This window comes from Neopsephotus bourkii, unplaced genomic scaffold (assembly GCF_033783945.1).
Source record: "Neopsephotus bourkii isolate Nb327-2 ecotype Australia unplaced genomic scaffold, CSIRO-AGI_Nbou_v1 NB_1728, whole genome shotgun sequence".
NCBI classification, from domain to species: Eukaryota; Metazoa; Chordata; class Aves; order Psittaciformes; family Psittacidae; genus Neopsephotus; species Neopsephotus bourkii.
In genome coordinates, this window is record NW_026902202.1 from 648,559 (window position 1) to 669,673 (window position 21,115).

The window sequence follows — 21,115 nt, forward strand, 5'->3', positions numbered from 1 at the left end:
AAATGATGGAAAAACTGGGAAGTAGGGGCACATTCATTTTATTCAGTAACTCTGGAATAACCAAAATTTTTTTGCTGGCCAGTTTACAATTTGCTGAGGTGCTTTGCTGAGCTTTGCTCTCTTCTGTTCTTTTTACGCAGTTCCCAGCATCAAGGTCGCCTGAGTTTGGACCTCAGTCATAAACACTCCAATGACTACTCTGAAAATTCACGTACAAGAGCATCTCATGGCTCAAATTCATTACCATCCAGTGCAAGACTTGGTAATTAGCTTTTCTGATTTATTTCCTGTGGGGCTCCTATACATTGCAGCAATACAATGTGTACAAAAGCAATCATGAAAGCTTGTGCATAAATTCAGAGGCTGTTCTAATGCCCATTGAAAAAAATAGAATCTAAATGTACTTTTTTGTTTAATGTGGTTGCTTTTACTTTTATCATTGTAATGTTTTCTTGTTGTAAAAATAGGTTCTTCAAGTAACTTGCAATACAGAACAGAACGAATTAAGATCCCTTTAACACCAAGATATCCAAGGTCCATGATGGGCTCTGACAGAGGTGAATTATTTCATAAGTAATTGTACTGTTTTCAGTATCACTAATCCAAAGCCTTTGCAGTTCTTAAATCGGGTTGTGCCAGATTCTAAATATGACTACAAAAGGCTACAGAGGCTTTTTATTAAGGCTACAAAATTTGTATTTCACCAGAGCAAGATACAAAAAAACAAAAAAAAAAGAAGCTTTCTAATGAAAGTTGATTTTTCTGTTAGTTGACTCTTGGATATGGCATGATAAAACACACAGCAATGTTATGCTTACAGTCTTGTACACTTTTACTCTTTTACTTAAAGTTGTAGTTTGCTTCTACAATGACCTCTTAAAGGTTTTAACAGTGAGATGACTGGCTTTTATTATTCTTTAACTATATTGTTTTGCACATTTTTGTATTACTGGTTGAAAATCGTATTTTGAAATACAGTGAAATTATTTTAGTACCTCACTCAAAGTTGCTTGGTGGTGGAGGATATTTGAAGTCGTGATACAAATACCAGTTAGGAGTGGCAGATAGCTGTGGAATTCAGAGTTTGATGACAGTAAACAGCAACTTTTTGCTGCCATCATCGACCAGATGTTCTGTAGCCTTAATGGACCACATCCAGTGGTTTTCATGTGTGGGCAAATACAGTTCTTACAAATGGCTTTCATTTGTAATTAGTAATTTGAGAATTATTTTCTGTAGCTTTTTTCCAGAGGAAGCAAATTGAATGTTTCTGTCAGGGCACTTATTCAGTACATTACTCAGAGAGGATACAACCACAGAAGATCCGCAAACGGAGTCATGTCAAACTTGTTTGAAATTGCAGTGCTTTCCTGTTTATGTGTATGATTCATGCTGCTGGTTTTTTTGTGTTCTCAGGTGTTCCATAATATATCTCCTACCCAAAGGAAAGGGCTCTACAGAAATACTTTATTTGAAAATAAACCTACATATTAAATTTTTTTTTACTTCTCCTTTCCTGGTTTTTATTTTTTTTTTTTAACTTTGCATTGTTACCTGTTTCCAGACATGCTTATGGCATAGTTGGTTTGTAAACTCTGCTTGTTAAGAATGGAAGTAGTTTTATGCACACTTAGAGAGAACAGATTTGACATGTAGTCATTACGGACAGTAAGTTTTCAGTGTCTGAAATCAGTTACCTCATCTCCCTAAGCTCCTTGCATGGTTAATGGAGTGCTAGTGAACAGTCGGTCCTCATTTTCATCTCAGATAGGTCTGGTGTCTTTCACTATGTCTGTGTAGGTCTCCAGACTATGACAGATGCAGGATACTAAAGCTCAGCTGTTGATTTTCCGTAGGCTCCTTATCACACTCTGAATGTAGCAGTCCCAGCTTGATAACTCCTCCACAGTCGCCTCTCAACTTGGAAACGTCTTCCTTCGCCAGCAGCCAATCTCAGAACTCCCTTTCTACATTACCTAGGATTTCCATTAGCCCAGTATCTATTGGAGAACGTAGAAAAGATAGGTAAGGTCTCCACATTATTTGTTTTTAATACAAATGTATTTGAAGCAATTTTCTACCTTTCTTTATTAGGCTGAAGGAATGTGAACTTTTAATTTAAATGACACATATGTAGGCACAGAGGTGCATCTTGGATCCTGTTACTTAACGTTTTCATTTTCTTTACAAAATATGTAAGAGATCTTTGTGTGGATTTTTTTCGTCAAGATTGAGAACTGAATTCTTGAATTCAGAAAACTAAAGAATTTCATAAGGGTTTTATTTCTTTCTTATTAGACTAATGGCCACACAAAGTAAGAGTGGTCTACATTGGAATACAGTCCTTTAGCTGAAGTACCTCAGATGCTTGTTTGTGATAGGCTTGTTTTCTACTCTGGAGAACTAATCAAGTGAAGACCTAGTAACATTTGATACCTAAATATCAGGTGCCTTAGTGTTACAGAATATGTGCTCTAACCACTGTGCCTTAATTCAATTTAGCCAGATAACATGGAAAATTGAGGGCATATCTGTGCAAGAATGTATTTATATGTACAGATGCAAATTTACTACTGTGACCAATCCCTTTGGCTGCACTTAGACCACTGCTAGCAGTAGCATTAAGTATATGTGTATCTGCTTGCAGAATTTGAACCTGATATGATAGCTTTCTTAAAAAACATGAGCTTTGTGGTTTAGCAACCTTCTATATCTCATAATGAACATTTTCAAGGTATGTTGCTTATGGTATGAGTTCTGGACATCTGATTTCATTTAATCCTGATCTGGCTAGACTGAATATATTAAAAAGTTTGAATGCATTCAAAGCATTGAACAGTAAGACAGAAATCTGAATCAGGCTTTTGTTTACAGTAAAGCAGCTGAATGCCATTGTGGGAATGTAAAGGAGCTGTGATGTGTTGGAATAGATTATATTTATGTGGATTTCAAGACCTCTTTGTGTTGCTTGATTTATGTAAAAGGACTGACTCTAAAAAATGTGAATGATAAAGTAATGAGGGTATTCTGTATTCCAAGTTTTCTGGTAGTAATAAAAAGTTATTCATAAAATTTTATATAAAACTTGTCTCATTTAAAGAATCCATAACTAAGTTACTGTAGTAACTCTAGAATATATACTGTGTACAAAGGACAGTGTTACTTTGAAAGGGAATATAAAGAGGTATTTGTGAATTTTCGTTCTTTCTTACTTCAGTGTGACTTTTGTAGTACATATACTCAATTTCTGTTCTTGTATAAATGTTCCTCTAATTGTCCCTTGCAAATTCAAAGTCTGAATTTCTTTTCTCTTTCACGTGACTAATAATGTGTAATGTTCAGCTGAAAAAGGTAGGATTTTGACACCTCTGTAACATGGTATCTCTGAGCACAAAAGACGTGTTCTGATCCCTGGGAAGTAAAAACTTCTCTTACTGTTTGGTGATCAGGCAATGGAAGTACAGTCGAGTTCCAGCCCTTTAACTCTTGTTGTGCATGTGTATAAAGTGTAGTCTGGACTGACTTTCTCAACATAATTCGAAGTTTTGTTCTGTTTGGCTTTTTAAAAACTAAAACAAAAAACTGATGAACAGTTCTTAATTTAGGAAACTAGCTAATTTAAGTCTCTTCTAAGAAACTGTTTCAAGATACCTGGATAGCATTTTCAATGGTTATTTAGTCTTACAATTCTTCTGTTCCCCATAAAATACAAGTAAATAACTTGCTTGGCTTTCCCCCAGATAAAAGTAATAACAATACAGATTTAAAAAAATATTAAAAATCAGTGTTTCTGTTTGTTCTGCTGACTTTAACTTAAAAGATCTGATCAAGTAAGGCTTTTTTTCTAATTAGTGTTTAGTGATTCTGGCAGGCAGTCTGAATGTTAGAGTGCACTTCACTTGATTTTAGTAACACTGCTTATCAAGTAAGACACCTTTTACATGTTGTCATTCTGTTCTACTTTTTTATTGACTCTCTACTACATGCATTGCTAATTATCTTTCATTTTGTGTTTACTAGAATTTCAGGATATGATCCTGTGCAGTTTGTATGGGTTTGATTTTTATTCCAATCACAAACAAGCAAACCAACCAAATTTAAAAATGCATGTGGTAGATGGAAAAGCAGAAAGGGTACAATAAAGAAAGTTCAGAAAGATGTAGTTTTAATTCATAAAATCAGTCTTCAGGAAGTTTAGTTACAAAATGCAATGCACAAATAAAGATGGGCTGGTAATAAACTTACCTTGTATTCATTACATAGATAGACAAGCTCTGAGGTTGTCATGCCTAACAGTGATGTTGATGTTACGAGATTACTGAGCTCCAGAGTTCCATTCATATCAGCAATCAGTTTTTATCTTTAATGCATTTATAAGATGGTAAATTATTATGCTCCTGCTTCTGAAGGCTGCTAAATAGCTGCCTTCAAAGACTGTGGCAGTTAAATATTTATGAATTTATGAAACCATGTCTTTTTCCCTCTGCCCACAACCCTAAATCCTACTCTTTCAAAAAATACTTTTCCTCAGCCTAGCTCACATTAGTAGCATTGAGTGAAGCCTAGTTAACTCATCTGGTCTCTGAACAGCACAATTAAATAGTTTCAGCATTTGGCACAATTTAGAGAATATCATATGGCATAATGAAGGGTTAGGAAAGAAAACATTCAGGTTAATGCATGAAAAATGTAGAATAATGTTATTAAAATTAAAAAATACAGCACACCTGGCACACAAGCTGTTTCATTCAGAACAAGCTCAACTGTTAGTGTTTGGTGATGCCTTTTGCTATGTTGCCACCAAGTGCATAGTAATAGGAACCAGCACTTTTTAGTAGGCTACTATATGCTTACACACACCAGGGGGACCAGCCCTATTTGTACAGGTGGGTACATCCTAACTCTGGGGGGAGGAAAGTGGAATCTGTCAGGGTTTTCTTTTGTGTAAGCCATTCTCTTGTTATACTTACTTTTGTCATACTACTGTGTGTCTTTTTCTAAGTGTTCTCAAATCTTCTACATCTTTCAGATATCTGTTCCGTAATAGGTCTTTTCTGAGAATCCCTGTGGCTCCTAGGCCTAGGTTCTCATCACTAAGGAGTTTGAGGTTGGCCTGATCTAAGGTTGTCCTTCTCAAGCATTATTGCGCACTTTGTGCTATTTTACATGTTTGGATAATTGCCCTGAGGAGAATTTGCATGGTAATTGTAATGCTACCATGCAAACTGCTGTCTTAATGCCTTGAGTTTGCAGCTTCTTAATTTTCATTACTAATTTATGTTTCTCCACTTACAAATATAAAATCTGATATTTCTGCATAGTTGTCCTTTTGTTTACCACCTTATTATTTATGATGTTTATTTTCACTGGCAATAAATACTCCCAGCATTTGTATTTGTAAAATACCTTTCTGGACTATGGTTTGTAAATGACATATGACATATTATATACAATGGTTCAATTACTTTTATATAATATGCATCTGGAAGCTTCTTCCTACCAACTTCACACCATAATATTTATAATTCATATATACCATAATGTTTTAGAGCAGTCATGTACCTGGTATACATTTACTTCTGCCAATACATTGCATGATTTCAAAGGAATGCATTTAAGACAGTTAACAGTAAATTTTTTAAAGTAACTGTGTAAACCTATTTTATTATTACATTTCAGACAGAAAGTATTGCATGTAACTTTGATGTTCTGATGGTTCAAGTGCAATTTTGTCCAAATCAGTTTTAACTATCTCCTCTAAAAGGCCCTACATGGAAGAGCCACGTCATGTTAAAGTGCAGAAGGGTTCTGAGCCACTAGGGATTTCCATTGTGAGCGGAGAAAATGGTGGAATATTTGTCTCTAAAGTAACAGGTGGGAGCATTGCCCATCAAGCTGGCCTTGAGTATGGTGATCAGTTACTAGAGGTAATTGTTTGCTTGCTACTATTCCTATGGCTTAATGAGTCAGTTCAAATGAATCCAGCCATAACTACCTTCCGTAGAAGAGTATCTTGTGAAAGCTTGTGTACTGTGAGATGTAGCAAAGGGTACTCTGTATTGTAATATTCCAGTAATTGTGATTGTTGTGATGTTTTGTCAGGCTTTATCATAAAATAATGTCTTTTGGTGGTAGATCTGCATTGCATCTTATATAGATATAATTAAATTTTAAGCCTGTAAACAATGTAGTCCCAACATCATGCTCTGCCTGATAATGTGAGTAAATACTCGTATGACTGGCTTGCACCAAGTTTCAGGCGGCTGTTGCAGTGCCATATCCTTACCTGAGATACCTCATTTAAAAAAATACTCACCTAGGCTTTAGATTAGCTACAATCGTGTTTCTGCTTACAGCATTAAACATGTGGAGAAGCATTTTTTAAAGTACAGAGCTGCTTTGTAAATGTTAGGTCTGTTCATTCTTCTGTATGCTAAAACATAGTCTGTTTCACAGTGTGTGGATGATATTACAATGGACCTGAATGGATTATGGATCTGAATTTGTCTTTAAATCCTGAATTTATTCAGATCAGTGATCTGAACCAACTTGTGTTTAATCAGTGATACCAGATATAGCATAGCTCTGAATATTTATGTTTTTCAATAGTAAAAAGATTTTTAAACTCACGTTCAGGTTACCAATGTTTTAAAATTATAATGATTCCTTCCAATAAGTAAACCCTAGGAATCATTGTATAGCAGCATTTTCATCTTCCTATTTACCCCAGTGGAAATAAGTCAGCATATAGACAAGAAACTCATTAGGAGAGTGAAAGAGCAATTTTGTTAGTCTGCATCTGAAAACTTGACATCCTGGTTTGTGCATATTTTTTTTTCCCTTAGTTTAATGGAATAAATTTGAGAAATGCTACAGAGCAACAGGCTCGACTAATCATTGGACAGCAGTGTGACACCATTACTATTCTGGCTCAGTATAACCCACATATGTATCAGCTTGGCAATCATTCACGATCAAGGTAAAGTTGGCTAGACTTTGAAAAAAACCTACTCCGGTCCATGCTGTTATTAGCTAGTAGATAACTTCTTTATAGTGTGTTTGCAAACATCAGCACATTTGTAGTGTGACTGCTTAGAAAAGTAAGGTATGAATACCTGCTTGTCAAAAAGAAAGTAAAAATGCTTGATTCACCTGCTAGATTTCTTTCTTATTTGGGCATAATCTTTAGATACATTAAACTAAAACCAAAGATTACTTCTTCCTATGATTATGAGATTCTGGTACTTCTGATTGGTTTTTGGGTTTGGTTTAGGTTGGGTTTTTTTTTTATACTTTGAGTTTCTAAAAACTAATTGGAAAAGGCATATGACCACATCATTCCATTTTGATGCATGATCACACCTCAGAACTGAGCCTTATCTTTCTGTTTGACTTAGGGTGAAGATAGGTTATTTGGCATGCTGGTTTGAGTTTGTGGTGTGGGTTTAGGGTTTTTTTTGGGGGGGGGGGGCTTTTTCCTTGGGGGGGGGTGGTGGTGGTTGCTTTTTGTTTCGTTTTGTGTCCTGTCCCACCCCCACCCCCAGCAATTTACGACCATGTTAAATCTTTGACTGCATGGAAAGTATTTGGCATTGGTGAAATACTAACCCTCTAGTCTTTTATTCTTTTCCTCTGCACCTCCTCCTTAGTTCTCGCCTAGAACCTGTGAGTAATCATTCCACCCCTCAAGGCAGTGGAGCTGCAACGCCTGACAATCATTCCGTAATCGATACTGTGAGTGAACAGGATGAAGGAACGATGACACCCCCGTCCAAACAAACCACGCCAACTACAAGTCCCCGGAATTCTTTAAGGTCGAGAGTAAAATTTTTGCCTTAAGGAAAAAAAACAAATATGGTCACGGTGGATGTGGGATGTGAAGGGCATTAAAAAACAAAGTCTACTTCTGTGAATGCTGTGTCTGGTTGAAATAAGTCAGCAGACAAGTTATGTAGACCCCAGGATGAATGTTTTTGAAAGACAGGGTATGCAAGGAGCAAAGAAAGTTTTACTGCAAGATTGGTTTAGTTAAGAAGGTCTGCAAGGAACATCATGTTTGTTTTCAAGACTGTATTTGTAGGTGACCTATTTTGAAAAATGATGTAAATATATATTCAGATGACTAGTTGATTGTATGCAGTGCAAGGTTTTAAATTGGAGTACATGTGCTATTTCTTCCTGTCTAAAGGGGCCCTGTGGACACAAACAAAAGGACCCCTGAACCTAGAACTGTTGTTGTTAAAAAATCCCAAGTTGATCTTGGGATCCAGATATGTGGTGGAAACCTGTATGGAATATTTGTCTCAGATGTAGATGATGATAGCCCAGCCAAAGGACCTGATGGACTTGTCTTGGGTGACATGATACTTGAGGTAAGCTATTATGAAAAATCTGCAGTGTACTGACAAAATGTCTCGGGTGATATAAAGAGGGGTTTGTACAAAAAATCGTATTGTCTCACAATGGGAGATGTTCTATGAATCTTGAGTTCCTGTCACAAAACGTGGGTAAGAATACTGAGAATGCTGTGACATATGAAGAGCTGGATGATGTGGGCCTGGAGAACTACCACTGTTGAGACCACAAGTTGCCCACAGGTTTGAAGGACTAATGTATATCCACTAGGAATTATGAACACCTACTGTCTTCATCTATTTAGACGAAGCCTTGAACCTATTGCTGTACATAGGATAAAGGCAATGATATGAAAGATACCTCAAACCAGAGAAATTCTAACAAGAGTTTTGGGAAATACATCTTTGCAATATGTCTTTGACTGTGATTTCTGTATCTGAAATGAGAATATTTATCTACTTGGCAAGACTGTTAAGGTTATAAACACATTTGTTTTTATGACCTTTCCAGATAAAACTGAGAATTGATTCTGATTGAGAACTGAGACTCTCCCACTGTGCCTCTGGTATCCAGATGGAGACTCTGCTTTGTAATTGTGCTTTGTAATTCTCAGACCACTTGCTTTTGAAAAAAAAAAAAACTAAATTCTTTCCAGTGTGAATTTTATGTTTCTCAGCTTACACCTTGAAAACTATTTAAAGAGTTGCCGACTGTCATGGTGCATGTTTGCTGTGTTCACTGTAGTTTGTTTTCCACCCCCATGTCTCAGTCTCCTGCTAGACATCTTAAGGTGCAAACTGTGCTAGAGTTAAGTAACAAGATTACTTGTATATAGAGCGTGCCAGTGGTAAAAACAAACTTATTTTGCATGTTTTTCAAGTTCACCTGATTCTGTTGCCCGTTAAGATACAAGTTCATACTAAAGGGTTTCCACATTTTGTGTTTTGTAGTATGGGGCCATTGATATGCGAAATAAAACAGCTGAGGAAGCTTATCTTGAAATGTTGAAGCCTGGAGAAAACATAAAAATAAAGACTCAGTACCGAATAGAAGAGTTTAATAAGATAAAAGATCTTCCTGGAGATGGATTCTATATCAGGTATTTGAGCAAGACTGGTAATGACAGCATAAGAGTCAGGATAATGTGCTGACCATTATGAGAGAGATACTGCATCGGTTTTATCACATTTTTAAAATCAAAAATTTACTCACTTATCCCAGGTAGTCTTTGACAGTGAATACACAATCTGTAGCATAGTGGGTCTGCAGGTTTCAATGTAAGCTTGTGTGCTTTTGAAATGTAGCATGTGCTGCTAATCTGTTAGCTTTTTTTCAGTATAAATATGCATATTCTTCCCTAGAGTTGATGGAGATCAGTTTCAGAGCCTCTTTATGTCTTCCTTTCTAGAGCACTTTATGACCGTCTGGCAGAGGTGGAACAGGATTTAAGCTTTAAGAAGGATGACATTTTGTATGTTGATGACACTCTACCACAGGGAAACTTTGGTTGCTGGATGGCTTGGCAGCTAGATGAGAATGCTCAGAAGCTGGAAAGAGGACAGATTCCAAGTAAATATATGTGAGTGACCTCACTTATCTTACAGTCTTTAAAAGTCTGACTTGTGAGATGTGGTATAAAAGACTTGTTCGCTTCTGTTCTTTCTGGGAGATACTAATTCTTAGGCATGATATTTTAGGAATGTCATATTTTCATAGCATTGAATTAAAAATACTGCTCTATTAAGTTGGTTTTAATGTTACTAAATAGTAAACTAGAAATGGAAATTACACATAACTAGTGTTGTGATAGATAATTCAATAACAAAAGTGAGGGTAACCACAGCAAAAAATATCCTTTAATCCATGGTTATCACAATCATTCTTGGGAAGTATCATGATATTAAGTTACCTGTGGACAGCAACATTATTGTAAGACTATGTCTTCTCCACAATCTCCTAAAGATGGTAGAGCACTTAAGAGGAGTATGCAGGAACTAATTTTTTTCTGTTGTTACTGAAATCCCATTAGTTACTACTCAGTGATTTTTATTTTTTTTAAGAGTATTTGTTTGCTGTTTTCCTTTTCTTCTGTTAGTCTTCTTTCTCTGTCATAACTCAAAATCCATCCTAACAGTGGGACAGTGGTACTATGTGGAATGTATGGAAGTACAGTATATGCATACAGACCCATACATATCATTGATAGGCTTCTTAATGAAGGTGGACATTAAAGCCACCTGCACTTTACATGTGTTATGTAGCCAAAATATTTGTGCTCATTTAAAAGAAAACTTAACAAAATTACTGTTTTGGATTGCTAATAATTAATTTGTAAGGATTAGTAGTAACTTTATAGAAAGAATTGGATCGTCTGAGCAAGGCTGACTTTACTGGCAAGTACCTACTGCTGTTTTTGCTTTGACTGTCAGAGTGGTCACACTTTGTGCCATGTTGCTATTTATACTATAAGAATCCTGAGGTACTTATGTTAGTGTGACGTTTTCAGATGCTTGTTATTTGCTTTATGTTAATGTTTCTTTCCGATTAACTTTCTGTGATGAAGATACTCAGACTAAGGCTTGAGATGGTAATTTCCAGTGTGTTCCAGAAGCAGCAGTGATACTGTTTGTCAAAAAAATTTAAAAAGTTAAGTTTAAATACCAACTCTTTAGTCTGCCTCATTATAGGATGGATCAGGAATTCTACAGGAGACACAGCATGTCTGAGACTAAAGATGAAAACAGCTCATCTAAGACATTGTCAGCAGCAGCACGGAGGTCATTCTTCAGAAGAAAGCATAAACACAAGCGAAGTGGTTCCAAAGATGGAAAGGATCTACTGGCTCTTGATACAATCAGTACAGATTCAATTCCTTTCCTGGATGGCAAGTACCTTTGTTATACTTTGCAGGGGGTTGCCTTTCCTCCTGTTTTATTTTTAAGCAGTTGCAGCATGTCACAACAAATAATGTTATTTTGTGGTTGGTCTGAGTACAAATAGTGATCATATGTCCGATGTACATTACTTTTAATAACAATTATTATTTTTTTAATTTAAATAACAGTTCAGAGTGTTTCAAGTTTGGGTTGCTTTTTTGGTTTTTTGAAGTTTATTCCTGGATCTATTAACAGTAATGTTTCATTTGCAGAGAGATATTGCTTTTTCATGCATGGTTTTGGTTTTCCTTTCAACTGTTTTTCTGTATAGGTTGTTTAGACTAGACAGAAAGCCTGCGCACCACTCAAATCTTCAATTCTGTTTCATTACTCCCCTGCAAAAATCACGTTGGGTGCAATACTTACTTCCTTGGAAAAGTTCAACAAACCTTTGCGCAAGGAAAACATAGGAATGATTGGTTTAAAGTGTGTGTATATGTGGGAAGCACCAGATTCAATTAGAAAACCATCTATTTTAAACTGTCAAGTGGAGAAAATTGTTATAATGGCTGGTGAACATTTTTTGTTCTTGTCCAGACCCTTATCCCTTGCAAGAGATTTGTTTTCCTAATTACCGTAAGGGTGCTTCTCCTGATTTGAGGAATGTCGAGAAAATAATTTATGCTTTTGTAAGTAAGCCTTCTGTGTCTGTAGATTCTGCGAGTCTGGCATATCAGCGTGTACAGAAAGTGGACTGTACCTCTCCTAGGCCTGTCCTTATTCTAGGACCTTTACTTGATGCTGTGAAAGACATGTTGGTCAAAGAATCACCTGGAAAATTTTGCAGATGTCCTCTTGGTAAGTGTGCAAAAATAACCAATTTATCCTTGCTTAGAATACGTAGATAGTAAGATCTATATACATGAACTAAACAGTAGCACAAACGTGGAAAAAAAATCCAAGAATCTGAATTTGCAAATGTTGTTTCGTTAGCCTTGGTCTGTGCCTAAGGAATAGTAATATTTCTATGTTTCTATGAAATAGAGGTTATGAAAGCTTCCCAACAAGCCATTGAACGGGGTGTGAAGGATTGTCTGTTTATTGATTATAAACGGAGGAGTGGACATTTTGATGTGACAACTGTAGCTTCAATAAAAGAGATAACAGAAAAGGTGAGTGAATTTTATTGCTGTAGTTCTTTGTACAGGTTGCAATATGTGGTCTTACTATGTTGGTGGGCGTGAAAATTGTTAGTACTCTCCTTCTTTAAGACATTCAGAGAATCAGTTTCTAGGCCACTGAGTAAAATAAAATTTACCTCACTTTGGCATGTAGCTGCTTAGAGATTTAAATATTATGTTATGCAACCTCAACTTTGTAGAAACCAGGAATGTGCATATTCTTTTACAGTATTATTAAACAAAGTTAGAAATAATTTTCTTGTTAAATAAAGTATGTTTTTCATAGATTCTATCCCCTACCTCCTAAATCAGGATTTAGGTTTTCTAACCATTCATAGAATCATAGAATAGGTAGGGTTGGAAAGGACCTTTAATATAGAACATAAATATCATAATAATCCTGGAGACAGATGTTAATTAGAGTCTGTTCATTGCTTATAGTTTTCTCTCAAACCACACAGAAAGTGTTATTACTTTGGCAGTTGTTTTTGATTACAACTTCTGAAAGATAAAATAAATATGCATATTTAAATAAAAAAAAAGTATTGCATATATTTCAATCTGAGTTTTCATTTCATTAGTTTTTCAAATACTTTTATTTCTATCAGTGCATGCTTTTGATACTATGAATGGAATTTCTTGCAGGTTTTCCATCTTCTGTGTTTTGTTATAAATCCTTCAGTTACAAATTGCTCAGGTAATTGCTCAATTTGTAACTGAAGTAGCCCCAAAATGCTAAAGATGTAGCAAAATTCTGTTGGGTTGCTGTGATTTAAGTAGGGGAAGAAATGGGGGATTTGCATGTGTGCTTGTGCTCTTTAACTGAATGAGTGTTTTGCATTTACATTTGATCTTAGGATTGTCATTGTCTGCTTGACATCGCTCCTCATGCCATCGAACGGCTCCACAGTGTTCATATCTACCCTATTGTAATTTTTATTCGCTACAAAAATGCTAAACAAATCAAGTAAGTCTGTGAGGGGTGTAGTTCAGGGATGTTTATTTTAGCTTAAAATAAGCTTGTTACCTTTATTATATCTTTCATCCTAGTCATCTTAAATCTTTGAAAGATAATGTGGAATTTGACCATAGAAACTGCTGAGAGGTAAATGGTCTTAACTTCATTTTTGTTGCATGATAATTAAGTGAATCTTTCAAAGAAATCAAAACAATGTACTCTAACTGAAGGTACTCCAGGCAGCACTCAGATCATTCCTGCTCACCTTTGTATGAAGCCCTAATACAGTTAAGTGTTGACCATGCAAAGAGCCATTAATCCTCTCAATGGGTCCCAGTATGTGAATGCAGTGCCTATTGATTTGTAACCTGAGCTTTCCCACCTTCGTTCTTTAAACAGCAAAGGGAAGGTTCCTTTTGCCATGGAGTTCATATACTGTGGTCTTCTCAGACTGTGCTCTTTCAGTAATTGAGAATTTCCTGCTCAAAGAAAGCCAGGAGCAGAACATGAGAGTTCCAAACCACAGTCTTTAATGTTTAAGTAAGCCTTCGCATGTTTTGGTAGATTGATTTGGGAAGAAGTGACATAATCTCCCAACAGAAGTATTAAGAAAGTTTTATTGAGAACTCTTGTGCTATCTTCATTTTGCAAGTTGAAGACTTCTTATATTCTTGTATTATCTGTAGGTAAATTTGATTACTATCTATTTAATAAAGATAAGTATCACCACTTTAAAGTAGAAGCATGACATAAAGCAGTGTAGTATATTTCATTACCACAGTAGGATCATGCACTTGAATGACAAATGGAACTGTCATGTCTTGCGCCCCTTTGGAAATGGAATGATGACCATTACAGCTATTTCTTTTTTTTTGGAGAGTGACACAGAGTGAGTGAACTAGACACACAAAGATTTCTAGCAGTCATCAGAATAAGGTGCAGTGGCACATTGTCTCTGCTTGTTATGAGCACCAAGGGTTTTTCCAAACAGCCTTTATATAGCACAGGTCCTGTTGGCATTCTCTGAAATACTACTCAGCAGTGATTGGTTAGTTCAGTGGTGATTTTTTTTTTTTTATTTATAAAATCTGTGCTGCTTCTCTCACTGCTGTAATAAACTATGTTTTTATTGTTTCAGTACCTATCTGTATGGCCCTACTAGTTGATTATAAATTCCAATTCCTTTTAAACAGAATCCTTTTCTGGGAACCCCAAGTCAGAATTGAAAGAGACTGTTACAAGCCTTGATAGGAATTAAAATGCTTATTGGTTTCTTTTTTTCTTTCCCATTTGTATTTTGCTGGGTTTTTTAAATTTTATTTTACTTTAGTAATAGAAAAAGTAATCCAAAAAAAGTGCCATATATAAGACAACATGGAAATATTCTATTCGCTTGATGCTCAGTACTTCAAACCTGTAAAAGAGCAGTACTTTAGCCCCAGCTTTGTGTGGGAAGTGCTGGAGTGTACATGAGATAATGATCTGATTCACATGAACTGGAAAAAGTACTCTTTCTCCCTTAACCCTCTCACAATCTCCGAGACTTTAAAGGAGAATACTGTCTTGATCTGAAAGCAGATAAATCTGTTAGCACTGCAATTAGTGTTATGTTGATACTGCTGAAACACAGTAGATGGCACTCTATGCACAGTGTTACGCTTGCAAATTAGCTAGCCTTTCATATTCACCCAATTGGAGGTAATAATTTCAAGTCCATTTAAAGAAAAAAAAAAATCCAAACACCTCTTACATGAAGTTTTTCTTTTTTTCTTTCTTTTTTGCAGAGAGCAAAAAGACCCAATCTTCCTGAGGGACAAAGTTACACAGAAACATTCCAAAGAACAGTTTGAGACAGCTCAAAAAATTGAACAAGAGTATAGCAAGTACTTTACAGGTTAGTATTTGATGAGCATTTCAGTAGGAATACAATGGCAATTTGAACCTGCATTGTTATTCGGAATAATTAAATTCAATTTCAGAGGCCTTTTTAATGTCATAAAATATATGAATCTTGGATTGTAGTTAATACTGTTATTTTTACTACAGGAAGATAACTGTGTTTGAAGATTGTCTCTGCTTATTTCAGAATGTATTACCATGTGGTTCCACATACAGTCAGAAGAATGGGGACAAATGTTAGCCACCTTGATGTTAATGGCAGCAAAACTTAAAAGGAGAAAATGAAATAAAGCAAAAAAACCCCACCACTAAACCTGCCAAATCCCAACTTTTCATGCCCCTGACCAATGGGATTTTTACAGAAATATTTTGAGGCATACCAGCCAAGTACAAGAGAGAACAGGGGGGTGTATTCAGTATAGAGTTACCTCAGCACATACTTAGGGAAGCTGCACATTCTCAACAAAATCAGTTATGTGGTATCTAATAGCCATACAAATGCTCACTTAAATGTCACATACTAAACCTTCACAGGCAAGTGTGCATGGCCATCACCACATGTTATCTTCTGCCCCTTGTTAAGTCATTTGTTGCATTTTAATGTCACCCTCATAATGAAAGTAGCACAAGAGAGTCCTATGTGTATTTTCCCACATGCTCTATGGCAAGGGCCTCCCTCTGTTAGTGCCAAGTACAATGGACTCCAGCTCTCAGCAACATTTCCAGATGCTGGTAGTCAAAGAGGGCTGGTGTTCAAACTGCACTGACATTTAAGCTTGTAGAAATTATAATGTTGTGCATAAAATAGCATGTAGATAGGTATGTTGGACAGAATCATAGAAGGATTTGGGTTGGAAGTTCCAACACCCCTGCTGCAGGCATGGACACCTGCCATTAGATCAGGTTAATTAAAGCCCTGTCCAGCCTGGCCTTGAACACTTCGAGGGATGAGGCATCCACAACATCTCTGGGCAACCTATTTCAGGGCTTCGTCATCCTCCCAGAAAATAATTTCTTCCTAATACCTAATCTAAATCTACCCTCTTTCAATTTCCATTCCCCTTTGTCTTATCCCTACATGTCCTTGTAAAAAAATCCCTCTCCAGATTTCTTGTAGGCCCCCCTTCAGGTTACTGGAAGGCTGCTCTGAGGTCTCCCTGGAGCCTTCTGTTCTCCAGGCTGAACAAGCCCAACTCTTCTCTGTCTTCATAGGAGAGTTGCTCCAGCCCTCTGATCATCTTTGAGGCCCTGCTCTGGACTCTCTACAATAGGTCCACGCCCTTGTAGTAGGGGTGCCAGCGCTGAATGCAGTACTCCAGGTGGGGTCTCAGGCAAGAGGGAGTAGAGAGGGAGAGTCACCTCTCTCAACCTGCTAGTCATGCTCCTTCTTATGCAGCCCAGCATATGGTTGGCTTTCTAGGCTGCGTGCGCACACTGCCAGCTCATGTTCGGTTTCTTGTCAGTCAGCATGCCCAAGTCTTTCTCCTCAGGGCTACTCTGAATCTCTTCTCCACCTACCTTGTATTTGTGCTTGGGATTGCCCCAACCCAGGTGCTGGGACTTTACACTTGGCCTTGTTGAACTTCATGAGCATTGCACAGGCCCACCTCTCAAGCCTGTCAAGGTCCCTCTGGATGGCATCTGGACCCTCCAGCATGTTAAACGCACCACATAGCTTTGTGTCTGCAGCAGATTTGCTGAAGGTGCACTCAAATCCATGGTACTGACAAAGATAATTGCACAGCACTGGTCCCAGTGCTGACCCCTGAGGAACAACTCTTGTTACTGATTTCCACTTGGGCACTGAGGTGCTGACCACAACTGTCTGAGTGTGACCATCCAGCTAATTCCTTATCTACTGAGTGGTCCATCCATCAGATCCATTCCTCTCCAATTGAGAGACAAGATTGTTGTTCAAGGCATTTGGCAATGTCCTGCACAAGCCCAGGCAAACGATACCTGTTGCTCTTCCCTTATCCACCAGCATTGTAGCCCTGTTATAGAAGGCCACAGATTTGTCAGGCACAATTTGCCTTTAGTGAAGCTGTGTTGGCTGTCACCAGTCATGCCCCTTATTGTCCATGTGCCCTAGCATAGTTTCCAGGAGGATCTGCTTCATGGTCTTGCCAGGCACCGTGGTGAGACTGAGCAGCCTGTAGTTCCCCAAGTCTTCCTTTTTTCCCCTTTGTAAAAATGAGAGTTGTGTTTCCCCATCTTTATTCAGTGGGAACTTCACTGGGCTGCCATAACTTTTCAAATACCATGGATAGTAGCTTAGCCACTTCATCTGCCACTTTTCCGAGGACCTGCAGATGCATCTTGTCAGGTTCCATGGACTTGCGCATCCCCGGGTTCGTTAGATGATCTAAAACCAAATCTTCTCCTGCAAAGGGCGGTTCTTCATTCTCCCAGTTCCTGCCTTTTCCTTCTGTGACTTGGGTGGCGTGGCTGGAGCTTTTGCCGAAGACTGAAGCAAAAAAGTCATTGAGTACCTCAGCCTTCTTCATGTCCTTGGTAACCAGGTCTCCTGTTTCCTACTGAAGGTGGCCCACATTGTCCCTAGTCTTGTTGCCCTTAATGTCCCTGGCCCTGTTCTGTCAGGTAATTAATTCTGACACGGCAGCTTTCTTATGAAGCTGTATGACACTCTTTCAGACCTGAGTTCTGTGACTACTTCATTTTTTGACTCATGACCCTCTCAAGTTGGCTTTGTTTCCTGTACCACGTTGTGAGCATGTTGTGCCATCTGAATCACTTCCCCACTGTCATTTGTCGCCTTTCATAGACCTTGTTGGTTACTGTGTTCTGTATCCAAACTCATCTGACATGGTTAAGATCAAATTGCTTCTTTTCAAAAAAGTAAATAATACCTTAAGCCTTGTAAGGTTTTTCTTTTTTTTTTTTTTTCTTGTTAGTGGTAGCTGAGGCCAGAGGCTTCACTGACATATTTCTCGAGTCATGAAGTTCCTCGCTTTTTAAGCCTCAAAGCTAATACAGTCTCCTCTCCTGTCTCAGTGTTGGCATTTTACTTTTTATGACTGTTACGTTTAGCAAGGGTAGAATGCAAAGTGTTCCTTTGTCTTCTGAACTGATTTTCAGGGAGTTGCTTGTTGTTGGCCTTTTGTTCCTTGAATGTAGTTGACAGTAAGAATCAGAGTAGGAACCGCTGCTGCTTTATTTAGCTCTGTGATCTGTGAGCTGCCTCATAATTTATTTCTAATATTTGTAAATAGTTTCTAGTTGCTACAGCTATAGTCTCTATGTATATTACCACATAAATATGAAACTCCTAACACCACATGCTGAACAGAGAAGGTTTATTATAGCAGGTTCTGACCATCTTTAGACTTAAACTTTGCCACCTGATGCCTCTGAAAATAGTACATGGAGGCCTTTAACAAAACAGTTGCCTTAGCTGATTATAGCCATCAGTTCTGTGACTTCCCTGGCCTGTTTTAAGAGGTAGCAGAAGAAATTGTATATTGAATGCTTAACCTCTTTGTTCTGTTTATTCTTTTCCTTATTTTAATAGAATCGTGCATCTGGCAAATATTGAATTGGGTAGATGAGTTCTGATCTGTTGATAAACGTTTTGCATAAAAATGCAAAAGACTGCTCTTGTAATTAGTCACACCAGTTTGCTTCAGTCTCATTTGTGTGGGGGGCATCTTTTTCTCCAGGAATCGTCCAGGGAGGAGCCCTTTCAAGCATTTGCACTCAGATTATGACAACTGTTGATCAAGAACAAAACAAAGTCCTGTGGATCCCAGCTGGCCCGCTGTAGATTTATTTTGCTGTGAAACTACTTTGCAGATATAAATAACCAACTAACTTTCTATCCAACGGACTCAGTCCATTTCTGTCTTTATAAAGATATCCGTAAGTGATTTCTGTTTCATGAAGGGGAATGATAACACTGAACACAAGGACCCAATGAGGCACGTGAGAAGGGGTAGATCACTTCACCGAGCTTGTCTCTTATGTCATATGTGTACACGACAGGTTGCCATGAGGGGTTGTGACCTGCATGTACTTGTCCATAAGTAAAGAATTTAACAATGCTGCAAAACCCTGTAGAATGGCAAGTTTACAAAAACCTCTTTGAAGTATTTGGTTGTTGCTGTTTACTTGAATGTCTTTTTTTGGGTTTTTTTTGGTTTTTGGTTTTTTTTAACTATGTCCTTTCATTTAATGAGGTAACTCTCCAGCACGGAGTGAAATTTCTGAATATGAATGAATGGTTTATGCGCAACATGATTCTTAGTTACCATGTTGACCATTTCTAAGCACATTGTTGACTTGACAAACAGGTAATAACATGGGATTGAATCGGTACGTCTTGGGAGTAAGCTCAGAAGGAAGTACACTCCTTTACAGGGCAGACCACTGTTTGTATCCTGTCAGCTCTCAGATATCGTTTATTGTTTTATGCATGAATTTAATATTTAAACGTCATAATATCTCTGAACAATCCAAGCTTAATGTGTGTTGAAAAATAATAATTTTTGGTTGTTGGGCCTGGGTTAAGTACTGGTGGGGAAGAGTCATAAGATAGGCCTAGCATGCTGTATTCTGTCACTTTTTAGATACTGTAAATATTGAAAGCTGATGTTGGTGCAATTTTGCAGGGTAATTCTTAAGCTTTGTACTTCAGTGTATAGCATTCACATGGATTGTTTTTATTTAAGAGCAGCCACAGTTTTAGGGCTTTGATTAAAAGTCTTTAGTAAGGTACTAAATTGTTAGTGTTCTCACTGTCAAAAAATAAGCGATCGTTTAGTTTTGGTTGCAATACCTACTTACATATTGTACAAACCCCATTGTATCAGTTCCTTTTTTGTTTTTTGCACTTCTGACTCTGTGTTCATAACACAGATTTTGTACCTGTCTCTTCTGTCTCTTGTGCCATGTTTCTTGGGTACTGTGTTTTAATTGTTTTTAAAATGTCATATGAGCAGAACTGTTTCTTGGTCACTGTTCCGAACATTTCATTATGTAGGTTTCTAGTTTTACACTGCAGGCTGTAGTTTTGCTTCTGTTTGCAGCTTTTTTTAATTGAAAAAAGGGATTCTTGCACAGTTCTTCAAAAGAAAGATCTGGTCTTAAATTTAAATTCTGGTTTACAGATGCTATTTTATTGTTCAAAATACTTTATATAGTGTCTATATAGTCATATCCTATAATAGAGTATTTTGAACTAGAATACATACTATATATATATAGTATTTTATATAGTAATGCCATACTATTATAATACTGTATATATATATAAATTAAAAATAGAAAATTGTATGGATGAATTACTAGTCAAAGTACTTTTCATGGTGAGGGACAGAAGTTGTTTTTTTTTTAAATCTCATTTTTTGTTTGTTTTTTAAAGTTTGAGGTCAGAGTAGACTCCAGTGGTACAACTGAAACAGACAGGTACTGTTCTGACATGGATTTTCTGTACTAAAATGAAAATGTCACTTTGTATCAAAAAAAAAAAAGTTAAAAGAAACTGATAACTAAATAAAGGTCAATTTCTGTAACTTGACTTGTGTATAAGAGGTGCATATAGCTAATGTTCTCTTTGACTGTGTTTAGTTGAGTCCTCATATAAGGTTCTGCTTTCTGACTAAAACTGTCACATATAGATTCACTTCCTTGACAGGAACAATTTTCAGTTTTATGGTTTTGCCCAGCCTTGTATACATAGATACCAAAAACATTCAAAAACCACAGGAAACAAGAAATAAGACTGAGATGTTGGGTTTGTGTTAACAGTTTAAGATTCTGGCCCAGTGGTGTTAAGGATTTCAAGTAGAAATGTAATTGATTGGACATAGGCTTTAACTGGAGAACTA

At 37.1% G+C, this 21,115-nt stretch overlaps 1 protein-coding gene across 1 annotated transcript in view; it reads left to right on the plus strand.

Annotated features, from left to right (window-relative positions):
* DLG5 (discs large MAGUK scaffold protein 5) overlaps positions 1–20,803 on the plus strand; it is a 110,548-nt gene extending 89,745 nt beyond the window's left edge. The window contains exons 19-34 of the mRNA XM_061376671.1: positions 137–262; positions 468–557; positions 1,857–2,025; positions 5,030–5,107; positions 5,765–5,927; positions 6,846–6,979; positions 7,650–7,814; positions 8,189–8,372; positions 9,306–9,454; positions 9,764–9,934; positions 11,043–11,239; positions 11,946–12,089; positions 12,276–12,403; positions 13,270–13,379; positions 15,155–15,264; positions 18,950–20,803. Coding sequence (XP_061232655.1) covers positions 137–262; positions 468–557; positions 1,857–2,025; positions 5,030–5,107; positions 5,765–5,927; positions 6,846–6,979; positions 7,650–7,814; positions 8,189–8,372; positions 9,306–9,454; positions 9,764–9,934; positions 11,043–11,239; positions 11,946–12,089; positions 12,276–12,403; positions 13,270–13,379; positions 15,155–15,264; positions 18,950–19,053 — 2,222 coding nt within the window. The 3' untranslated portion in view covers positions 19,054–20,803. The remainder of the gene's footprint in view (positions 1–136; positions 263–467; positions 558–1,856; positions 2,026–5,029; positions 5,108–5,764; positions 5,928–6,845; positions 6,980–7,649; positions 7,815–8,188; positions 8,373–9,305; positions 9,455–9,763; positions 9,935–11,042; positions 11,240–11,945; positions 12,090–12,275; positions 12,404–13,269; positions 13,380–15,154; positions 15,265–18,949) is intronic.
* The last annotated feature ends 312 nt before the right edge of the window (positions 20,804–21,115 follow it).